Below are 20,047 nucleotides of genomic sequence, written 5' to 3' on the forward strand. Positions count from 1 at the left end.
CCATGTTTCCATTCCTTGGTAGATACTAACCACTGTATACTCAGAACACCCTGATGAGAATAGCTGTGACCCAGTTGTCTAGACATCACAAGCTGACCCTTGTAAAAAAAAAAAAAAATCCTTACACTTGCCCACTGTTCCAGCTTCATGTGCCGCCTAACACCTTCCATTGACAGGTGACAGTCACAACACACGTCACTTACTTTACTGGGCTTTAGCTTTAGAATACTTTCTTTACAGCAAGCAAGGACTTTTTTTTTTCTCGGCAGTCAGATGTAGCCTAGGTTACGGTCTGGGCAAGTATTATGTAAGGAAACCAGGAGACAAGATTTTTTTTTTTTTTTTTTTATAACAGTTTATTTTCCTTCCTGTTTGTACATTTAGAAAAAGAATCCCAGGATTTTGCCTCCTGTGTGTTTTCGCCTAGCTTCCTCATGGTCCATGATGCCAGCTGAAGTGGTGAGCACAATATATCTGCAAAACAAAAATCACCACATTTATAAGAAAATAGCCAGATCCACATTACATCTTCAAACCACATTTATCAGAAGCAAAACAAGAAGTAACAAGTATGAAAGCTAAAAAAGAAGTCAGGGAGCAGGGCCTCAGGCAGTTCTACTGAAACTGGATCAGTAAAGACCCCGAATACTGATTCAGTAGAACTGCACGGGGGTCTTGGCCTTCTATCCATAGTACGGATTCTATTGTTTCGCCATGTTAACCCCTTACTGGTCCTCACCATACCACTATATTGCGTGGAGTATATAAATGAACAGTGTCAGTTACTTAATAGTACAGTACTGTAATGTAGAGGGCATAGAGGCTATGCTACCACTGCTGGGTGCTAGCGGTCTTCTACCTGCAGCCCCAGAGTGAGGGAGTGCTCATTATGGTAGATTAACCCCTCTGATGCAATGATCAATACTGGTCATTGAATAGATGGTTACAATATGAACTCCTTACCCCTCAGCCTCTCCACAATGACTGAGGGTGCCAAGAGGTTCAGCCGATCCAAACAGCACGCTCCATAGAAATGAATGGATGCACCTGGTACTTCCGCTTTGACGGCGGGCGGCCGCTTAACCCCCCGCGTGCCGGCTACGTCCATTCATTTCTATGCGAGCGTGCTGTTTGGATCGGCTGATCCGAACAGTACTCGCTCATCTCTAGCTAGGACACTCCATCACCTTAATGTGCTTGTTTTTGAGCCACTCCTTACGTTTTTTTTGTAGTTGAGGTTTGCGCACATCTTAGGAGGAATTTTGGTCCACTCTGCAGATCATTTCTAAATCATTAAGATTTTGAGGTTGTCACTTGGCAACTCAGAGCTTCAGCTCCCTCCATAAGTTTTCTATGGAATTAAGGCCTGGAGACTGGCTACGCCACTCCATGACATACTCGCTCATCTCTAGTTATCATAGCAGCCAGAGGCCTAAAAGCCACCTACAGTGTATCATAGGAATCTGCCGAAATGTACTGCAATACCAAATCAATCAAATGTTCTATTGTGGAACTGGGGGGGGGGGGGGGGGGGGCAATACTTAGGAGTGCCAAAAGCAGAAGTGGAAACTTACAGAAGACACGTTTCAGTGTGCTACAAAGGCAGGTATAAAAATACTGACCAAATCCTGCCATCTGAATGAGGCCTAGCTGCCACAAGACGACAAGTTACTCCACTAACCCAGGTCTGTGATTACTTTATGGTGCTCGCAGACAAGCATAAACCTGGTGAAATCCACTATAAAAAAAAACTGATCAAAGCTCCGGACCTGTCACTGGGTTGTATAAAATGACACACTGTCCAGGAGGCTTTGACCTCCAATCACTAAAAGGGCTCAATTGAGTGCTGTTCCCATTTGGGTGTAATACACTTTCCTCAAAAGACGGGTTATACCGTGTACTGACAGATTACTACGAGTCTGCAGAATGCTAACAAGGAGAATCTACCACAGCCAAAGGGACATCGCACTTGTGTCAAAGTCTCGCAGCACACAGGGCTGCATACTACTTCACATATCGAGGTATGGTACAAGTATTCTTCAAGCTTAAGAAAACTTTAGAACACACTGCATCTATGAATAGGCGCAGCTCCACTCATTTCAGCACGCTTTGATTCTTTCTTTACCCTGACAATTGCTAAGAAGTTCAGTTTTGTGCCAGATGTTCTAACTGAGCTCTGTCAAGGAGATCACACATCCGAAAAAAACGAGTGCAGTTCTGAACGGACATGGTCCACAATCAATTGGACACTACACACACTGAATTATGACCCATGACTTGATTCTTCCTGAAACCGCACACTTGACATAGCTTAATGAGCATGCTGGGCACCAAGATTAATGCACTGAATATTCATGAATGGAGACTATAGAAAAGCTTGTTCACTTTATCCATTATATAAAATACTATACTATTATTCACACTCGAGAGAGTGTGGAGGTATATAATATCTATTTATCTACACAATTCCTGTAAAAGCCCCATTTCTCTGACTTACCCAAACTGACGTGAAGGCAGGAGATTGTTCTGCCACTTTTCCAGGTCCTTCAGCTGCACATCAAATCTGGGGCTGATGACGCCACACTGTAAAAAAAAAAAAAAAAAACATTACAAGCCACATTAGATGGAAAGTGCCAAACTGCTAGGCTGGTCATGAACAAAATGGACTTGTTACATGGTCAGGATCTTATTGGACCATCACCCACCCCTCTCAAAGCTTGTTATGCATTTTCACCAGGCTCTCCATATCTAACAGTGCACATTAAAGAGCCATCTCTTGACATCACCACAACATTGCCAGTGAAAATGCATGGACAAAAATAAGGATTTGGGGACTTCTGTGCGCCCCCACAATACAGAACAGTAAGGGTACATGCACACACAGAGGTTACTGCATGACAATAAGATGAATAATCCTACGTGCCTTCATTGCCACATGATGCAGAATTTAAAATCACAACAATTTCCACTTCAATTCTGTGTGTGGATTTTTACCTATTTCTATGACTGGGATGAAATGTATATAGATTTTACTAAGGGAAAAAGTGAGCACATAGCCTGGGTCAGTATTGAGAAACGGACTATAGAAGCACTGGGTCTATCGCCTCAAGAAATGAAAACACAAGTAATCCTTTATATTTTCACCATGTACTGCCAAGTACGGCCATTTAATCTTTCAGCAGGGCCCTGACGGGCCACAATATATTATTTTTGCCCCACCATTGGTCAAATTCTATGCAAAAAAAAAAAAAAAGTTACCTCAAGCAAAATGAGCCCCGACAGACATTTTTACATTATTGTTTTTAAGCTAAACTCGGGATATGCCATCACAATAAGATATGTGGGAGTCCCAAACCCAGGACCACAACCAATTGGCTGGTTAAAGAGACCACAGTATTTGGTTGAGCTTCAAAGCTGTAGATCATATCATAGGGGCTGTGCTTTGCACTGCAGCTCAGTCACATTCACTTGAATAGTATTTGAGCTGCTGCTATATGATGTGACCAATAACGTAATGTTATTGGCATAGGGAAGAGGCCGTGGCACTTGAGCATCATTTCCTCTTTAAACCGCTGATCAGCAGGAGTCCCAGATGTTAGAGTCCCACCAACCACAAGTCAGAAGAATTATTTCCACATAAGTGGAAATCCTCGCTGCACATGACTGCTTTAGTGAATCAGTAGCCTCAGTGGTCACAGGAAAAGACAAACATCATCACCGGTCCTTCCTTTGACCACTGAGGCCACTATTTGGTTGTAATGATCACAAGCAGTAAGGACTTCTGCCAGAACATGCCCCTCGTCACCACCGCTGGGCTGAACATCTTTACATTCCAAAAATATATATCAGTCAACAAATAGTGTATAGCAGCAAAGAGAGCACAAATCATAAAGTTAAAGGGGTTGGCCACTTTCAGACCAATATTGACAAACTAATGTACAATAAAAAGATATACAATTTCCTAATATACTTTCTGTATCCATTCCTCACGGTTTTCTAGATCTCTGCTTGCTGTCGTTCATTCTGTTACTTCTAGTGGATAAAACTCTGACCATGGTCATGTGATTTACGGTCCATGGTCATGTGATGAGCACACAGGTGCCGCTCGTTATAGTCACAGCACAGTAATCAGACATCGGCCTGGTAATCAGCTGTGCACCTGTGTGCTAATCACATGACCATGGACCGTAAATCACATGACCATGGTCAGAGTTTTATCCACTAGATGTAACAGAATGAATGACAGCAAGCAGAGATCTAGAAAACAGTGAGGAATTGATACAGAAGGTATATTGGGAAATTGTATATCTTTGTATTGTACATTTGTTTGTCAATATTGGTCTGAAAGTGGCCAACCCCTTTAACAGACACAGCCAATTGCCACATTTTTTTTTCCATTAACACAAAAGACCACATCCTTAAAATAAGTCTGTCAGCAGTAAATTGGTTATAAATGTAAGGCTTCATACACATGATCATGTGCAGTCTGCAGATCAGTGAAAATGGCACAGGTGGCATCATCCGTGGACTTCACTGACCCATCCATTCTACTGAATGGGCTGACACACAAACGCAGACAGGTATAGGACCTACTCCAGTATTTGCGGCTCTTAAATGCTATGACACTAAGCTGTAAGACCTTTCCGAAAGATATCGGTGCCAAAACTAAACGTACCAATTTCTCCAACACCTGGGCACATACAGAGGAAGCTGACAGTACGCTGAATTCAACAAACTGTGAGCTTTCTAGCGGTACGTAATACCGCACATCCCTGAGGACATGAAAGACTGATGTTTCCTCTACCAGTTTAAGGCTAAGGCCCCATGTTTCGGAAAGGCAGCTTTTTTTGTTGCAGATTTTGTTGTGGTTTTTTTGAGCCAAAGCTAGGAGTGGATTGGGCAGAAGTTAGAAGCAGAATTCCTTCCTATACATCTCCCATACCGTTGTCACCACTCTTGGCTTTGGCTCAAAAAGCCGTAATAAAATCTGCAACTAAAAAAAAAAAAAAAAAAATCTGTTTCTGCACCATGGGGCGTTAGCCTTAAAGGAATTCTGCCACTACAGAAACTTATAGGTGGCATTCACACGGGGCATAATGGCTCGGATTCTGGCTCGACTCCGTGCGGGATTGCCGCCAGAATCCGTGCGGTTAAAAAGCCTCCCATAGAACTCTATTGAGAGGATTTTTAACCATGCGGATTCTGGTGACAATCCCGCACGGAATTCACGCCAGTATCCGAGCCATTTGGCCCCGTGTGAATGCTTCCATACTCTATTCTTACCAAAACTGAATCCTATAGAAGTCAGAGGCTAGTATAGATTTCAGCCATAGCACACGCCATAAAACTGGTGCAAGTTATATTAAACTTTCATCGGCTTTCTTAAGGAAAGACCACAGTTACAAGTCTTTGGCTGAAGATGCCCACTTTACACACGAGTTTTCTGGCAGGAACAGATTTTAAATTCTCCTGTTGAGCATTGAAAGCACCAAATTATTTCAGGTGCAAGCTTAATAACCAACCTAATAAGGATCCAAAGTAATAAACCTCATTATAGATGTTTTTGAAAGTCCACTAGGACCACTTTTAAAACAACAATTTGGGACTATAAGGTCAGGTTCACAAACACTTACAGCAGACTACAACAAAAGGTCTGTCCAATGTGCATAGCAAAACCTCAGCATGTAATAGGACAAGTCAAACAAATTTCATAATTTGCCAGATGGTCAAGAACCTGTGTGTGAACCCAGCATACAGATTCCCCTGCATAGACGCACTCCTGTATGTGTACACAGTTGTTACCAATGCCATTTACTTTATTGCACTCACACTGCAATTCCCTGGAATAGAGGGTACTTAGGGAAACAGTGATAGGACAGCGCTACACCTCCTTCACTCTTAGAATCATAGACGTCCTGGAGATCAGACTTCCACCAGAGTGATGGATATGTATGTTTATAAGACAGGAATAACTAGTTTCCTGCTCAAAAGAACCAGAAGTGATAAATTAAACATATTAGGAATACTAGTAACCCTAACCCCAAAACCCCATTACCCTGCCAGGCCTAGGTCTTTGCTCTCACCTTGTTCAGTCTGCCTGTGAGATTGACAACAATTTTTCCGGCCCTGTGATCATCAATAATTTCGAATTCTCCAATGTAACCTGCAATAGAAAGTAAGGTAGAGGTCAGTCCCCCTGTACCTGCACCAAATACATACACAGCGAGCTGGAGGAAGACTGTGGTACTTACCATGCTTCATCATCACTGTCAGGAAGCGCACTATCACTTTGGAGCATGGTCTGATCAGAACCTGGCGCTTGCCACGTTTTTCGGCATTGTTGATGCTTTTAAGGGCATCGGCAAGTACGTTCATGCGCACCATGGTGCCTGGAAAAAAAACAGAGACATTCATCAGGCTACAGGATCATCTATAAACATTCGTGTGCACTAGGCCCAGGCAGCCTCTGCTATAGCTGGTCCATGGAGGAGACAATGCCACCAGATGTGATGTAATAACTGGGCAGGTCTCATGCCATCAACTACATATCACCAACCCCTTGTATATATGAGACACAACCACAATACAGATTAACATTTCATGAGGTTACCAGTAATGCCATGGCATACTATAGTGGAGAGGCCATATACAGGACATGGGCTCTGTGCCCATTTGCAGTGTGCCAGGAATTCACACATCCATAGGCCCTTATGCCAGAAGTATACTACACAATAGAGGTGCTCACTGAGACACACAGCATACTTTTTGCAACACGAGCAACTGTTAGGACTCTGGCGTGGAACCCCCCACACACCCCATTATAATGAAGATCACAGGGCACCTATGGCATCATGTGATGGATAGTTACTGCTACCGTTTTCAATGTTCTAAGGCTTGGTTCACATCTATGACAGAGTCTCCTTTGAAGACTGTTGCAAAACCATCAAAAACTGTTGTAGAGAGAGAGAAGTCCTGCTCAGAGGACTTCTCCCCGCTGCTTTCAGTTTGTAAGAAAGTGGCCCCCAGTATAGTCACAGGACTTTTGCGTAACCAATGTTGTTTGGGTCCCCTGGCAAACAACCAAATCCACAACGATAGCGTAAACCTATAACGCAGCAATATGGAAGGAACAGTAATGTGAACAGAGCCCTAGCTACACTGCAATAAAGAGACAGTAAAAGCCCTACTACACAATTACATTGACCGACACAGAAAAATGCCCTCAATAAGCTTGTCCTCACTGGTACCCTGTTCACACTGACTTCAGAGGATACAAGACAGAAGTATCTAATGAAATGCAGACCCCATGACTTATATAATGCATATGATTGCACTGCACCAGCTAGCCATCACTGCACCATCCTAGCCCAATGCCAGTGTACAGATCTGTGCCACATCGGCCATCAATCCTGGGCACACTACAAATACACCAGAGATCACATAGGAGAACTGCAGACCAAGTCTCATTCAATGGAAGACTGTTACTACAACCCCTACTAATGGGACACTACAACCCCCAGCATGCCAAGGAGCTCTGTAAGGTCAGGCCTCGCAGGATCAGGTATAATACACCGGGTACAGTGCTGGGACACAACCAGGAACTACACAGACCTGGGACACTACAACCCCCAGCATGCCAGGAGAGCTGTGTAATGGCAGCACCTGCTGGGGCTTGTAGTGCTAAGGCCTAGAGACAGCACAAGACAGAGAGCCATGTACAATACGGGGACACGGACACACCAGTCAGCCCCACAGCCCGGACAATACCGGCATGGAGCCCGAAGCCGAGGCCTCTGCTAGTCACTGCACACCCCACAGCTCACTACCGAGGCAACAAGGGACAAGCCCAAGGTTCCCGGCCAAACTCTGCACCATAGAAACGCCCGCCCTCCCCCATACCGAGCTCCTCCGGTAACGCTGCTTCTCTACTACACGGTGGTCACACCAGAGCGGCGGCTCAGAGTCGGATGGCCAAGATAAAAAGCGGATTTCAGCCAGGCCCGGGATAGTGACTTACTCACCGGGTCTGCAGTATGGCGGAAAGAGGGAGGAGGAAGAGGCCGCGCGGAGTTATGGGAAATTTTCAGCTCTCGCGAGATTTTGCTTCTCATAGTGCTCTGGGGTTTAGGCGTCACTAATCGATTGCCGAACTGATCGTGCAATAGGAAGGCTTGTATAGAAACAAGTTGATTGATTACAATAGCCTACTCAGCAATATCAATGGAGGAGCTGTGTGAGGACTGAAGTGGCGATGGCAGCAATGTAAACAGGGCCAAACATATGACTGCCTGTATGAGCAGAGTGTCGGGGTAGTGATGGACAAGGCCTGGACTCCCTGACAGCTTGTCCATAGCTAGACTGCATCTAGGAGGCGGCAGAACAGTCATGTCAGGGCTGTGTGTATACGGAGTATCTAGTCATGATGTGTAGTCAGCACTGTGTGTATACTGTATATGTCAAGTGTGTGTAGTATGAATGTAGTGCATGTGCACTGTTTGTTGTGTTTTATGTGTCTAGTACGTTTGAAGTGCATTTGTAGTGTATGTTTTTGGATGTTCTGTGTTTAGTATGTATGTAGTACATGCTGTGTATGTACGAGGTGCATGTGTAGTGTAAGCTTTGTATGTATTGTCGGGGCAGTAACAGCAATGGTGCGGACCCAACCAGTCAGAGAAAGGAACACAATGTCTGATGCAAACAGGTTTATTTGAATAAACAACTACATTAAATAACATCAGGTAAAAATACCCCATGAAACAAAACCCTGCTCATCCAAGCACTAACTAAACAGTACAACACTAACTATACATGTGGCTTACTATCAACCACACAAACGAAAGAGCAGTGTATAGTCTCACCAGACTCTCTGTATTTCAGGCCAGCCCCAGACACCTCCACTCACTCCCTGGATCTGCTCTGAAGACTTTTATAGCCCAGTAATGAGCCCAGGACCCACACCTGGGGCTGAGGCCTATTCAAGACCTGCACTGGACCACACATATGTCAGAAACCTGGGGCTGATCTATCTGGACTCCAGCACTCTGCATGTCACCTTTTCACAGTATGCAGTGTACATCTGTGTAATGTGTAGTATATGCTGTGTATGTAAAATGTGTGTAGTGTGTCTGTAGTATGTAGGAAGTGCCTGTAGAGTGTATCCTGTGTATGTAATGTTCATGTAGCATGTATGTAGTGCATATATATATATATATATATATATATATATATATAATGTTTTTGTAATGACACCAACCTCTATTACAAAATTGTCTGACCATTGTATCAGCAATGCTACCTCTGATGTCGCTCCTGCTACCTCTTGTGTCACCCCCTCTACCTCATAGATTGTAAGCTCTTGTGAGCAGGGCCCTCAGTCCCATTGTGTGACTATTTCTTTGTACTGTATCTCTTTGTCTGTAGTTGAACCCTACAAATTGTACAGTGCTGTGGAATATGTTGGCGCTATATAAATAAAATGTATTATTATATGTAGTGTATTCTGTAGTCTGTGCTGTTTATGTAATGTGTGAGACTGACTGCTTTATATTTCACTAAATTTGGAAAAGTCGTGTGCATTAATCCAGGAGATAATGTGCGCCATCACTTACTGCTGCTCACATCTTTTTACTGCTGTGCATTACTACACTAGTTCTGTACGTGTACAGCTGAGCATTGTCAGGACCTAGCATGGTGGTGCCTAGGGGTTGTAGGTAAATGGTGGAATTTTAAATAGGTTTAGGGTGAGATGTGAATTAATTTTGGGGTCTTCATCTTCAAACTTGTCTCAGATATAAATTATATTACACAAAACAATCAGACCTCCGGTGTTTCAGCCGAACCAGTCCCACAAACCGTAGAACTCTATGGTGATGTAATTTTGGGTCACTTGACTTGCAGTGGACTGAAGCACTAAAGCTGATCAAGATTCAAGATCTTAAAACCAGTTGGTTTCTCGGCAGGATGCCAAAAAGAAATTTCACGCAGAGTCATTTTACTTAAAGTAAAAGTGACTTTTTTTCTGCTATTGTGTCAGGGATTGTTTGGTGAACATTTTTGTAATTCACTTTATTAATCTATCAAACTTCCTTTTAATAGAAAAGGCTGTAAAGGTTCTACAAGCAATGCTTTAACTAAGCAATGACAGAGACTCCATCCGTACACCTGTACTCCTAGAGCTAAAGAATTTACCAAAGGGGGATGGTCAGTCCAGATAGCTGTAGCTTTGGTTTTATACCACCTAGCAAAATGGCTCTGGTATCATAAGAAAGCTAAGATTCTCTAAGGACCAGGTGGGTTTCGCCCTCTGCAGGCAATGGGGAGACAACACCAGAAAGGCTGCGAACCTGATTGATGTGGCTAACCGCTCAGTTACTCCTACTCTAGTCTTGAGCCTTGATGCGGAGAAGGCCTTTGATCGCCTTGATTGGTCCTTCATTATGGCCACTCTCGAGCGTTTCAGTTTTTCTGGTGCCTTCTTAACTGCAATTCGATCTCTATACTCATCCTCTTCTGCAGTCGTTAAACTACCCAATGCTACCTCCCCTGCTTTCCCCATATGTAATGGAACTCACCAGGGGTGCCCTCTTTCCCCTCTAATTTTAGCCACTGGCATCTCGGATTAGGTCTAACCTGGACGTTACTGGGGTCATGGTCCACGACAGGGAGTTTAAAGTGTCCTTGTTTGCTGACGATGTCCTCTTAACCCTTACCAATACCCATACTACCCTCCCTAATCTCCTGACCACCCTCAAAGACTATAGTCTGTTTTCGGGCTACAAAGTTAATGCTGCTAAGACGGAAGCTCTCCTACATAAAGAGGACCTTTCACCTCCAGGAGTAAATGCACTGTATTGTGAGAGGGGGCTCAGCATTATCCCTGGGCGGTAAGGAACACACCCTCTCACAGTACAGCGCAATAGACGCCGTCATGACAGACTGTCAGAAACACCCTTCTGACAGTGAAGAACTACGGTAACGGCACCAATAGCTCTTCACCTGGGGCACAGAACGGAAAAGAGAGAAGAGACTCCTCGCTCCTCTACTTGGGTGTTCAGCTGTCCTCGACCTACTCCTCCTTATACTCAGCGAACTATCCCCGCTTATTTAGTGAACGCTCCCTTCTGGATAAGTGGCGTCCTCTCCATATCTCCCTCCTGGGGCGGATTACAGTGGTTAAGATGACTCTCCTCCCTAAGCTTCTCTGCTACTTTGAGACACTCCTGATGGCGGTCCTGAGACATGAGTTGCACTCCCTTCAGAAGGCAATTTTTCCATTTTATCTAGAACGGTAAGTGTCACTTTATTCCCTGATCTGTGATGTTAGCTGGCGGTCCCACACATTCTGCATTGCTATTGGGCGTCTCATCTTCGAGCTATTCCGTTCTGGGAAGCGCCTCCTTACCAAATGGGTGGAAATTTAAAAACTTTGGTTGGCCCCTGTGCACCCAAATGCATTTTTTTGGTCCCACTCCCCCTATCACTTGCCATTCCCCTCCTGGGACAGATTAAGTTTACAAAGGCATTCTGGATTACATGTTCTAAACTAGGGGTCTCAAACTCAGTTTACCCCAGGGGCCGTTAGAGGTAAAGTCTGGGTGAGGCTGGGCCGCATCAGGTTTTTCCCAATTTTTTTTTTTTCTAAAAGTCATTTTTTGCGGGGCTGGGTGTAACATTTTCGGAAATTGCTTTTGCTTTGATCATTTTTTATTCAAATTTTTATCAGAGGCAAAAGAGTGAAAAAATGGTGGTTTGGCTCTTCTGACTTTTTTTTTCCCACTACGGCGTTTACCGAACAGGAAAAATATTTTTATAGATTTGTAGAGCGGGCGATTTCGGACATGGGGATACCTAACATGTATGTGTTTCACAGTATTTAACTACTTTTATATGTGTTCTAGGGAAAGGGGGGTGATTTGAATTTTTAATACTTTAAAAAAAAATGTTTTACTTTTTTTTATTTATTTATTTATTTTTTTCCATTTATTAGACCCCCTAGGGTTGTTGAACCCCAGGGGGTATGATCACTAATGCAATGCATTACAATGCTAATGCATTGCCAAAAAATCAACATTTCTTTTGCAGGCTATATAGACCAGCCTGCAAAAGAAAGAGATTGCAGACCGGCCGGTAGCCTTTAACAAGGCTTCCGGCTGTCATGGCAATGTGACGTCGTCCCTGGAGCTTGCTCCAGGCACTGGCGATCACTGGCAAAATGGCGGCGCCCATGCACCGCTGGGAAAATGGCGCCTCCGGCGCCTTTGACTGTGGCGCCAGAGGGGTTAATGTCTCCGATCGATCCGCGAGTTTGAGACCCCTGTTCTAAACAGTTTGCTTTGGCCTCTCGTTCTTCCTTCATGATCTCATTCCTTTACATACAACCTGCTCCTCCCAGAGTACACCCAATGGTACACCCTTGGAGCAAGTGTGGTTTGTTCATTATTGCAGATTTAGTTGACCCCTCATCCTTGAAGCTCAGACCTTTTGATTATTTCACTTCAGCTCTGGGTATGCTGGCTGAGTGGTGGCATTACCAACAGATATCCCACTTTGCTAGGGCACAATTAGGATCCTTGCGGGTCTAGCTCCCCACAGCTTTCAAGAAACTTTGCCAATTGGGCACTTTTACTAAAGGCCTTATAACTACACTGCTCAAAAAAATAAAGGGAACACTCAAATAACACATCCTAGATCTGAATGAATTAAATATTCCCAAAGAATACTTTGTTCTGTACAAAGTTGAATGTGATGACAACAAAATCACACAAAAATCATCAATGGAAATCAAATTTATTAACCAATGGAGGCCTGGATTTGGAGTCCCCCCGAAAATGAAAGTGGAAAAACACACTACAGGCTGATCCAATTTTGATGTAATGTCCTTAAAGGGGTACTCCCACGTCGCATACTCACCAGTCTTCGTTGCTGTAAATTCTTCTTTCTTCCGGCTTTGTTGCGTCATTGGTGGGCGGGGTTACATATGCAAAGCCAGCGGCGAGATGCCGCTGGCCCTGCGTGCACGCTCATAGATAGTAAGATCAGCGTAGCCTTCACAGTGCGACTACAGACCCGGCATCCGCTGTAATAGAGAGGCGGATGCCGGGGAGTGTAGACGCCGGCACAGGTGCCTGCAACATCGCTATGCTCCTGCCCTGCATGAAGCCAGCAGCCGCAGGAGCTCCTGTTATTCTGCTCCTCCGCCCCCCCCCCCCTCCCCTCTGGAATAGCAGCATCGCTCCTGCCGCTGCTGGCTTCATGCAGGGCAGGCACATAGCGATGTTGCAGGCACCTGTGCCGGCGTCTACACTCCCCGGCATCTGCTGTAATAGAGAGGCGGATGCCGGGTAGTGGAGACGCCGGCACAGTCTGTATTGGCGGTCCCTTCCCCCAAAGGGTAAACTACCCCCCCCCCCTCAGGCTCGCTCTCGTACACTTAGCCCCTCCTCCCTCCCCCCTCAGAGCAGCAGATACATCACTTGACTTATGACCAGATAAGTCAAGGGATGTGTAAAAAAAAAAAATGAATAAAGTAAGATAAACAAAGCAGTTTTGCTGAAGCAATGTATTTAGGAAAAGTCTTACATTCACATTAACAAGCAGTATAGATAGGATCCTTGTGATGGGACGACCCCTTTAAAACATGTCAAAAATGAGGCTCAGTAGTGTTTGTGGCCTCCACGTGCCTGTATGACCTCCCTACAATGCCTGGGCATGCTCCTGATGAAGTTGTGGATGGTCTCCTGAGGGATCTCCTCCCAGACCTGGACTAAAGCATCTGCCAACTCCTGGACAGTCTGTGGTGCAAGATGGATGTAGGTAGGATGGAGCGAGACATGATGTCCCAGATGTGCTCAATCAGATTCAGGTCTGGGGAACGGGTGGGTCAGTCCATAGCTTCAATGCCTTCATCTTGCAGGTACTGCTAACACACTCCAGCCATATGAGGTCTGGCACTGTCCTGCATTAGGAGGAACCCAGGGCCAACTGCACCAGCATATGGTCTCACAAGGGGTCTGAGGATCTTATCTCAGTACCTAATGGCAGTCAGGCTACCTCTGGCGAGCACATGGAAGGTTATGCGGCCCTCCAAAGAAATGCCACTCGACACCATAATTGACCCACTGCCAAACCGGTCATGCTGAAGGATGTTGCAAGCAGCAGATCGCTCTCTACGTGTCTCCAGAATCTGTCACATTTGTCACATGTGCTCAGTGTGAACCTGCTTTCATCTGTGTCTGAAGAGCACAGGGCACCAGTGGCGAAGTTGCCAATCCTGGTTTTATGTGGCAAATGCCAGCGTCCTGCACGGTGTTGGACTGTGAGCACAACCCCCATCTGTGGACGTCGGGCCCTCATACCATCCTTTGTTCGTCCCTTTTGGGCTGAGGTGCAACTACTTACTGGAGACCTCTTTGTTCTGGGGATCCCGTTGATCCCATGACTTATTTACATAGTTTACCTCCCCGTCTTGTTTGTTTCTCTACTTATGTACAGCAGCGAAGACTCTTGTTGCCCACCATTGGAGAGATGCGCTCCCCTCCACAATGTCTGAAGTGCTTATGAAGGATATTTGCAGCCTTAAGTTTTTGACTGCGACATTGAACAACACGGTTGAGGCTTTCAAATCTGTTTGGTCATACTGGGACACCTACTGTACGTTGCATGGTCTTTGATTTTGCACAAACCTTGTACCCTCATTTGCTATCTATCGCCCTCTTCCTCCATCCTCTCTTCATGTTGTGTCCTTTGTCTGTCTTGGTCTTTTCCCCATGGCTTTGTGTAAGTTGTGATTATCCTGTGGTTCCCACATTTATTATGCCACATGTTGTGGTTATTTTTCTTTGTTGTTGTTTGTTCTTTAATTGTTGAAAAATTTAATAAAAATTAAAGTTTAAAAAAAAAAAAGAAAGGTAAGATTTTCTGAGATTAAAGAACTAGCTATAACATAATCTGAGATATCATTTTACATGCAGCATGAAGGAACTGTTGCATATTAAGTTGAATTTCCGCATTGTGTTTTTTTTTTCCCTAAAGGCCCACGCACACGGAGTTAACGCGAGTGCATTTTTGCATAATACACGTGTATAGAATACACGTGTAAAAATAACACTCCCATTGACTTCAAAGAAATTTTATACATGTGTAAAAAACGTGTCGCGTTTTTTGGCACATATTTTGACGCATTATTTACGCGTGTAAAAAATTTCATTGAAGTCAATGGGAGTGTTATTTTTACACATGTATTCTATACACGTGTATTATGCTAAAATGTGCTCACATTAACTCCGTGTGCACGGGTCCTTAGGATGCCGAAGTAGTTGAATAGACCCGAACAGCAGGACTTTACCTTCCTGCTCTATTACTCAGGCATCAGGCATACCCGCTGCCTCAATCTGCACTGGAAGAGGAGGATCAATTATTAGTTGTTTGGGAGCCACTGGGGAGCATTATGAGGTGTCTGGGGGACACTGGGGAGTATTATGAGGTGTCTGGGGGCCGCTGGGAAGTATTTTTTTTGTGTGTCTGAGGAGCATGATACTTTGTGGGGCTACTAAGGGGGCTTGGTGATGGTAAAAGGTGAATTTTTGTATGTGCTGGGTGGAAACTATAGGATGGTGTAGCTTTGAGGATGCATTCACATGGTGCAGTTGTGATGAAGTTGCAATTGCATCAAAACTGCAACAGAAACGTACATGCAGTTTGAATGTGGTTCAAGCTGTAATTTCAAAAACTGCACTAAAAAAAACACATCAAAACTGCAGTTTTTTGTCTTTTGGCAAAAATTATTTTGTAGGGGTGCCTCAATGCTCAAAAAGTTGGGAAGTACTGGTTTAAGGACTTTCCCTAACAAAAGCTCATACAGGGTTGCTAAGCACAATGTTACAGTATGTTTTATGATAAAACGGCAGTAGAAAACTTTTAGAGATTAAGTTGCACACTCTTCAACTTGAAAGCTACAGCTAAATGTGGATTTAGGCCTTGTTCAGATGATGGTAGCATACCTCCCAACTTTTGAAGAACTGAAAGAGGGACAAAATGTGCGGCGCGCGTAGCGCACTGCGGCAAATTTAGCCCCGCCCACTTTTGTGTTGACTCCGCCCACTCATTAATTTTTCATGTGCCCGCACACAATATAATCCTCCTACAGTCACCCGTAAATTATATGTCCCCCCTCTATCTCTTCCCCAGTTTCATATACACCCTTCATCTGCCCCCAGTTTCATGTCCCTCTTCCATCTCTGCCCCCAGATTCATGTCCTCTCCATCTCTGCCCCCAGATTCATGTCCCCTCCATCTCTGCCCCCAGATTCATGTCCCCTCCATCTCTGCCCCCAGATTCATGTCCTCTCCATCTCTGCCCCCAGATTCATGTCCCCCCATCTCTGCCCCCAGATTCATGTCCCCCCATCTTTGCCCCCAGATTCATGTCCCCTCCATCTCTGCCCCCAGATTCATGTCCCCCCCATCTCTGCCCCCAGATTCATGTCCCCCCATCTCTGCCCCCAGATTCATGTCCCCTCCATCTCTGCCCCCAGTTTCATGTCCCCTCCATCTCTGCCCCCAGATTCATGTCCTCTCCATCTCTGCCCCCAGATTCATGTCCTCTCCATCTCTGCCCCCAGATTCATGTCCCCCCATCTCTTCCCCCAGATTCATGTCCCCCCATCTTTGCCCCCAGATTCATGTCCCCTCCATCTCTGCCCCCAGATTCATGTCCCCCCATCTCTGCCCCCAGATTCATGTCCCCCCCATCTCTGCCCCCAGATTCATGTCCCCCCCATCTCTGCCCCCAGATTCATGTCCCCTCCATCTCTGCCCCCAGATTCATGTCCCCACATCTCTGCCCCCAGTGTCATGCCGTCCTCTCCTTCATCTGCCCCCAGATTCACGTTCCACCTCCACATTAAACTTACCTTCTCCTCCGCTCCCTGCCCGCCTCTCTCCCTGACACATGCGGCTGAAGGAAGGAGCTGACACAGGTCAGCTCCTCGCTTCGCCGCTGCGTGTCTCTCTCGCTGACACATGCGGCTGAAGCGAGGAGCTGACCTTTGTCAGCTCCTCGCTTCGCTGCTGCCGCCGGCTCCTGGCATGTAGACGCGATGTGTCACATCACGTGTCACATCGCGTCTACAAGCCAGGAGCCGGCGGCAGCGGCGAAGCGAGGAGCTGACACAGGTCAGCTCCTCGCTTCAGCCGCATGTGTCAGCGAGAGAGACACGCAGCGGTTAAGCGAGGAGCTGACCTGTGTCAGCTCCTTGCTTCAGCCGCATATGTGTTCAACTCAGATCTGCGTCCTCTGGACGCAGATCTGAGTTGAAATCGGGACATACCTCCCTCCAACCGGGACCGCGGGACATGTCACCCAAATCGTGACTGTCCCGCAGAAATCGGGACGGTTGGGAGGTATGTGGTAGTGACCTCGGCTTAGCTTGTACACAGGGAAAAGCTTCCAATGTACGCACTGTGCAGATCAATAGGTTTCTTTTAACCCATTAAAGACTGAAAGTGTCCCTGTCAAAATGGTATGGTGCAAAAAAAAAATTATATATATTTTTTTACTGTATGGCCCTTATAAACAACATTTAACACTGTATGTATATGTGGGCAACCAAAATCAAAATGATGATTAACTGAACATTTTACCTCGATTACGATGAATGAACAATTACTTTAGGCCACACCCCCTATTTGTATGCCACATCGTGACAATGAATATTGACTTTGGTTATTCACATATTAACATACAGATGCCATCAGTGTTTGCCAGTGACCCAGCCATCACATGACTGAGTTTCATCTGTGAATCTTGGTCTGTGTGTTGGCCAGATTTACTGACCTGGAGATCACGGTGAGAGAGACTCTTAGCACTACGGTTATGTATGATGTTAGGAGTCCCTGCCTGCTAACATAAAGCTCAGGCCGGTAAATCCAGCCAACATATGGACTGAGTTTCAAGTCCTTAGACATGAATACTTTAGGCATGCCGTTTCTCTATTTGATCTGTAGAGGTCTCACTAAGATGTTTTTTTATACCAGATACCTGGTTATTTATTTCTTACTTACATACCGCCATCCACGTAACACTCACAATCTAAGGTCCCTGTCAGTATACAGTCTACATTTAGTTTCTTTATATTGAATAAAATGATCAGCTATCTCTGCCCATAAGAGCTGGACTGTACAGGCTTCAGGCATTTTACAAACCACCATGAGGGCGCATAATATTACAAATATAAGTGCCACTTTGTCCATTTTCTGACCTTTGACGCTAGGTTCACACTAGCGTTTGGGTCTCAGTCATTCATGTCTGCGTAGGGACCCAAAAGACGAAGAGCCCATCTGCTTAAAAGCGGTTCCCTGTCGTCCGTACCAGCGGCACAATGTAGGGTATTTCTGCCCCTGTGTGCTGGTAGGACAGGCGGAATATTTAATTAGCCAATAAAATACATGGCTTACCCTATAAGAGGGCACAAGAATTTCCCCCCTGCATGTTTTTTTCTGTCCTGTGTGACCGAGGACAAGTGGAGAGGACTTACTCTTGTGGGCCCAGCATAGTCTCTGACCTGGCTCCTGGGCTCACTGTTGTTTTCTTTTCCCTGCAGCTCTGCAGCTTTCAGTCTTCATCTAAGAAGAAAGGGCCGAAAGTGGACCTCGCCATGGCAAAATTGTCCCGAAGGACCCTGGTGCCCCTTGAGGATGGATCAAATTTGCAAGACCCCTTGGACCGCAGGGCTGACTCTAATTTGAAGAAAGTCTATTCTGCCACCTCTGCCCAGGCCTCCGTGGCTATAGCTTCCACCGCGGTTGCAGACTTATTGGCAAATGGCCAATAAAAAAAAGGCCTATGCGCAAGCGCGCATCGGCTTTTTCATTGTAACGCCCCCTTATATGGTTTACGGGCTATCAGCCTATATATTACTGGTATATGCAGTAATAATGGGTTTATGCCGACGCGCTTCATTGCGCATGCGCGTCGGCGTCTCACTGATTGGCCGCTGTCTTTCCATGACAGCGGCCGGTGAGTGTGTGCCGATGCGCTTCACTGCGCATGCGCATCGGCGTTTCACTGATTGGCCGCTGTCTTTCTATGACGGTCAATTGATTGTTTAGACGCGATCTTCGCGTCTAAATGCGCATGCGCATCGGCGCCTTTTTTATAGGCTGATAGCCCGTAAACCATATAAGGGGGCGTTACAATGAAAAAGCCGATGCGCGCTTGCGCATAGGCCTTTTTCTTATTGGCCATTTGCCCGTGCTTCCTTCCATTTGTGAAGTAGAAGCACGGAGACTTACATATGCTGCTTGGCATTGGCTTTTTGCCAATTGGCTAAAAGATTTTAGGACAGTTTTCATTCTGGTCCTCTCTACCCACATGAATATTCATGGAGGACATTACTAGTACTCCTATTGGCTAAAATTTGAATCCATTCCAGGAGTTTTTCATTATGCCTGATTGTTTTAGCAGTATTTAAGCCCGCTTTTCTGTCATTTGTGATTGCATTTTTGAGGCTTGAGAAAGCGCACATAGCTGCGCGAAACGGCTGTTGCCTACTTGCCTATTTATGCTACCTTCCCTCCCTGCACTATTTGTTTTTACAAACATGTTACTTTAATAAAAGAAGTTTTTTACGAAGACGAGCCTAGATATGGGTGAGTGCCCTTCCAAATTTCTCTACAATTGTACTAAAAGCTCAGTCTACTGCTTTGCTCCTAACTGCAGCTCATCATCTCCTTCCTACAAGAACTAGGATTGTTAATCAATTGGGAGAAATCCAAGATCGTTCCGTCCACCCGAAGGAAGTTCCTCGGAATTATAGTGGATTCAGAAGCGATGCAGATCTTCCTCTTCAGCCCAAGGAAATTGAGAATAGAGGCTGGTGCGCACTACCTGTTTCGCACCCGGCGAGTGACCATCCGCACCGCCATGAGAGTCCTCAGCTTGATGTCATCCTCGGCCCGGGCGGTCCCTTGGGCTATATGGCATTTGCGTCCGCTTCAAATGGAAGTGTTGAGAGCCTGGGATGGCTCTCCACGGGGACTGCACAAGAAG

The 20,047-nt window shown here is 45.4% G+C and overlaps 1 protein-coding gene across 1 annotated transcript; it reads right to left on the reverse strand.

Annotated features, from left to right (window-relative positions):
• Nucleotides 1-329: 329 nt before the first annotated feature.
• On the reverse strand, nucleotides 330-8,058 carry RPS15A (ribosomal protein S15a). The gene is made up of 5 exons (XM_075284761.1): nucleotides 8,022-8,058; nucleotides 6,252-6,389; nucleotides 6,084-6,163; nucleotides 2,498-2,583; nucleotides 330-474 (listed from the first exon to the last, which is right to left on the reverse strand). The coding sequence occupies exons 2-5, from the start codon at nucleotides 6,382-6,384 to the stop codon at nucleotides 381-383; spliced, it is 393 nt and encodes a 130-aa protein (XP_075140862.1). The 5' UTR covers nucleotides 6,385-6,389; nucleotides 8,022-8,058; the 3' UTR covers nucleotides 330-380.
• Between the last annotated feature and the right edge of the window lie 11,989 nt (nucleotides 8,059-20,047).

Source organism: Leptodactylus fuscus, chromosome 8 (assembly GCF_031893055.1).
Source record: "Leptodactylus fuscus isolate aLepFus1 chromosome 8, aLepFus1.hap2, whole genome shotgun sequence".
In the NCBI taxonomy this organism is placed as follows: domain Eukaryota; kingdom Metazoa; phylum Chordata; class Amphibia; order Anura; family Leptodactylidae; genus Leptodactylus; species Leptodactylus fuscus.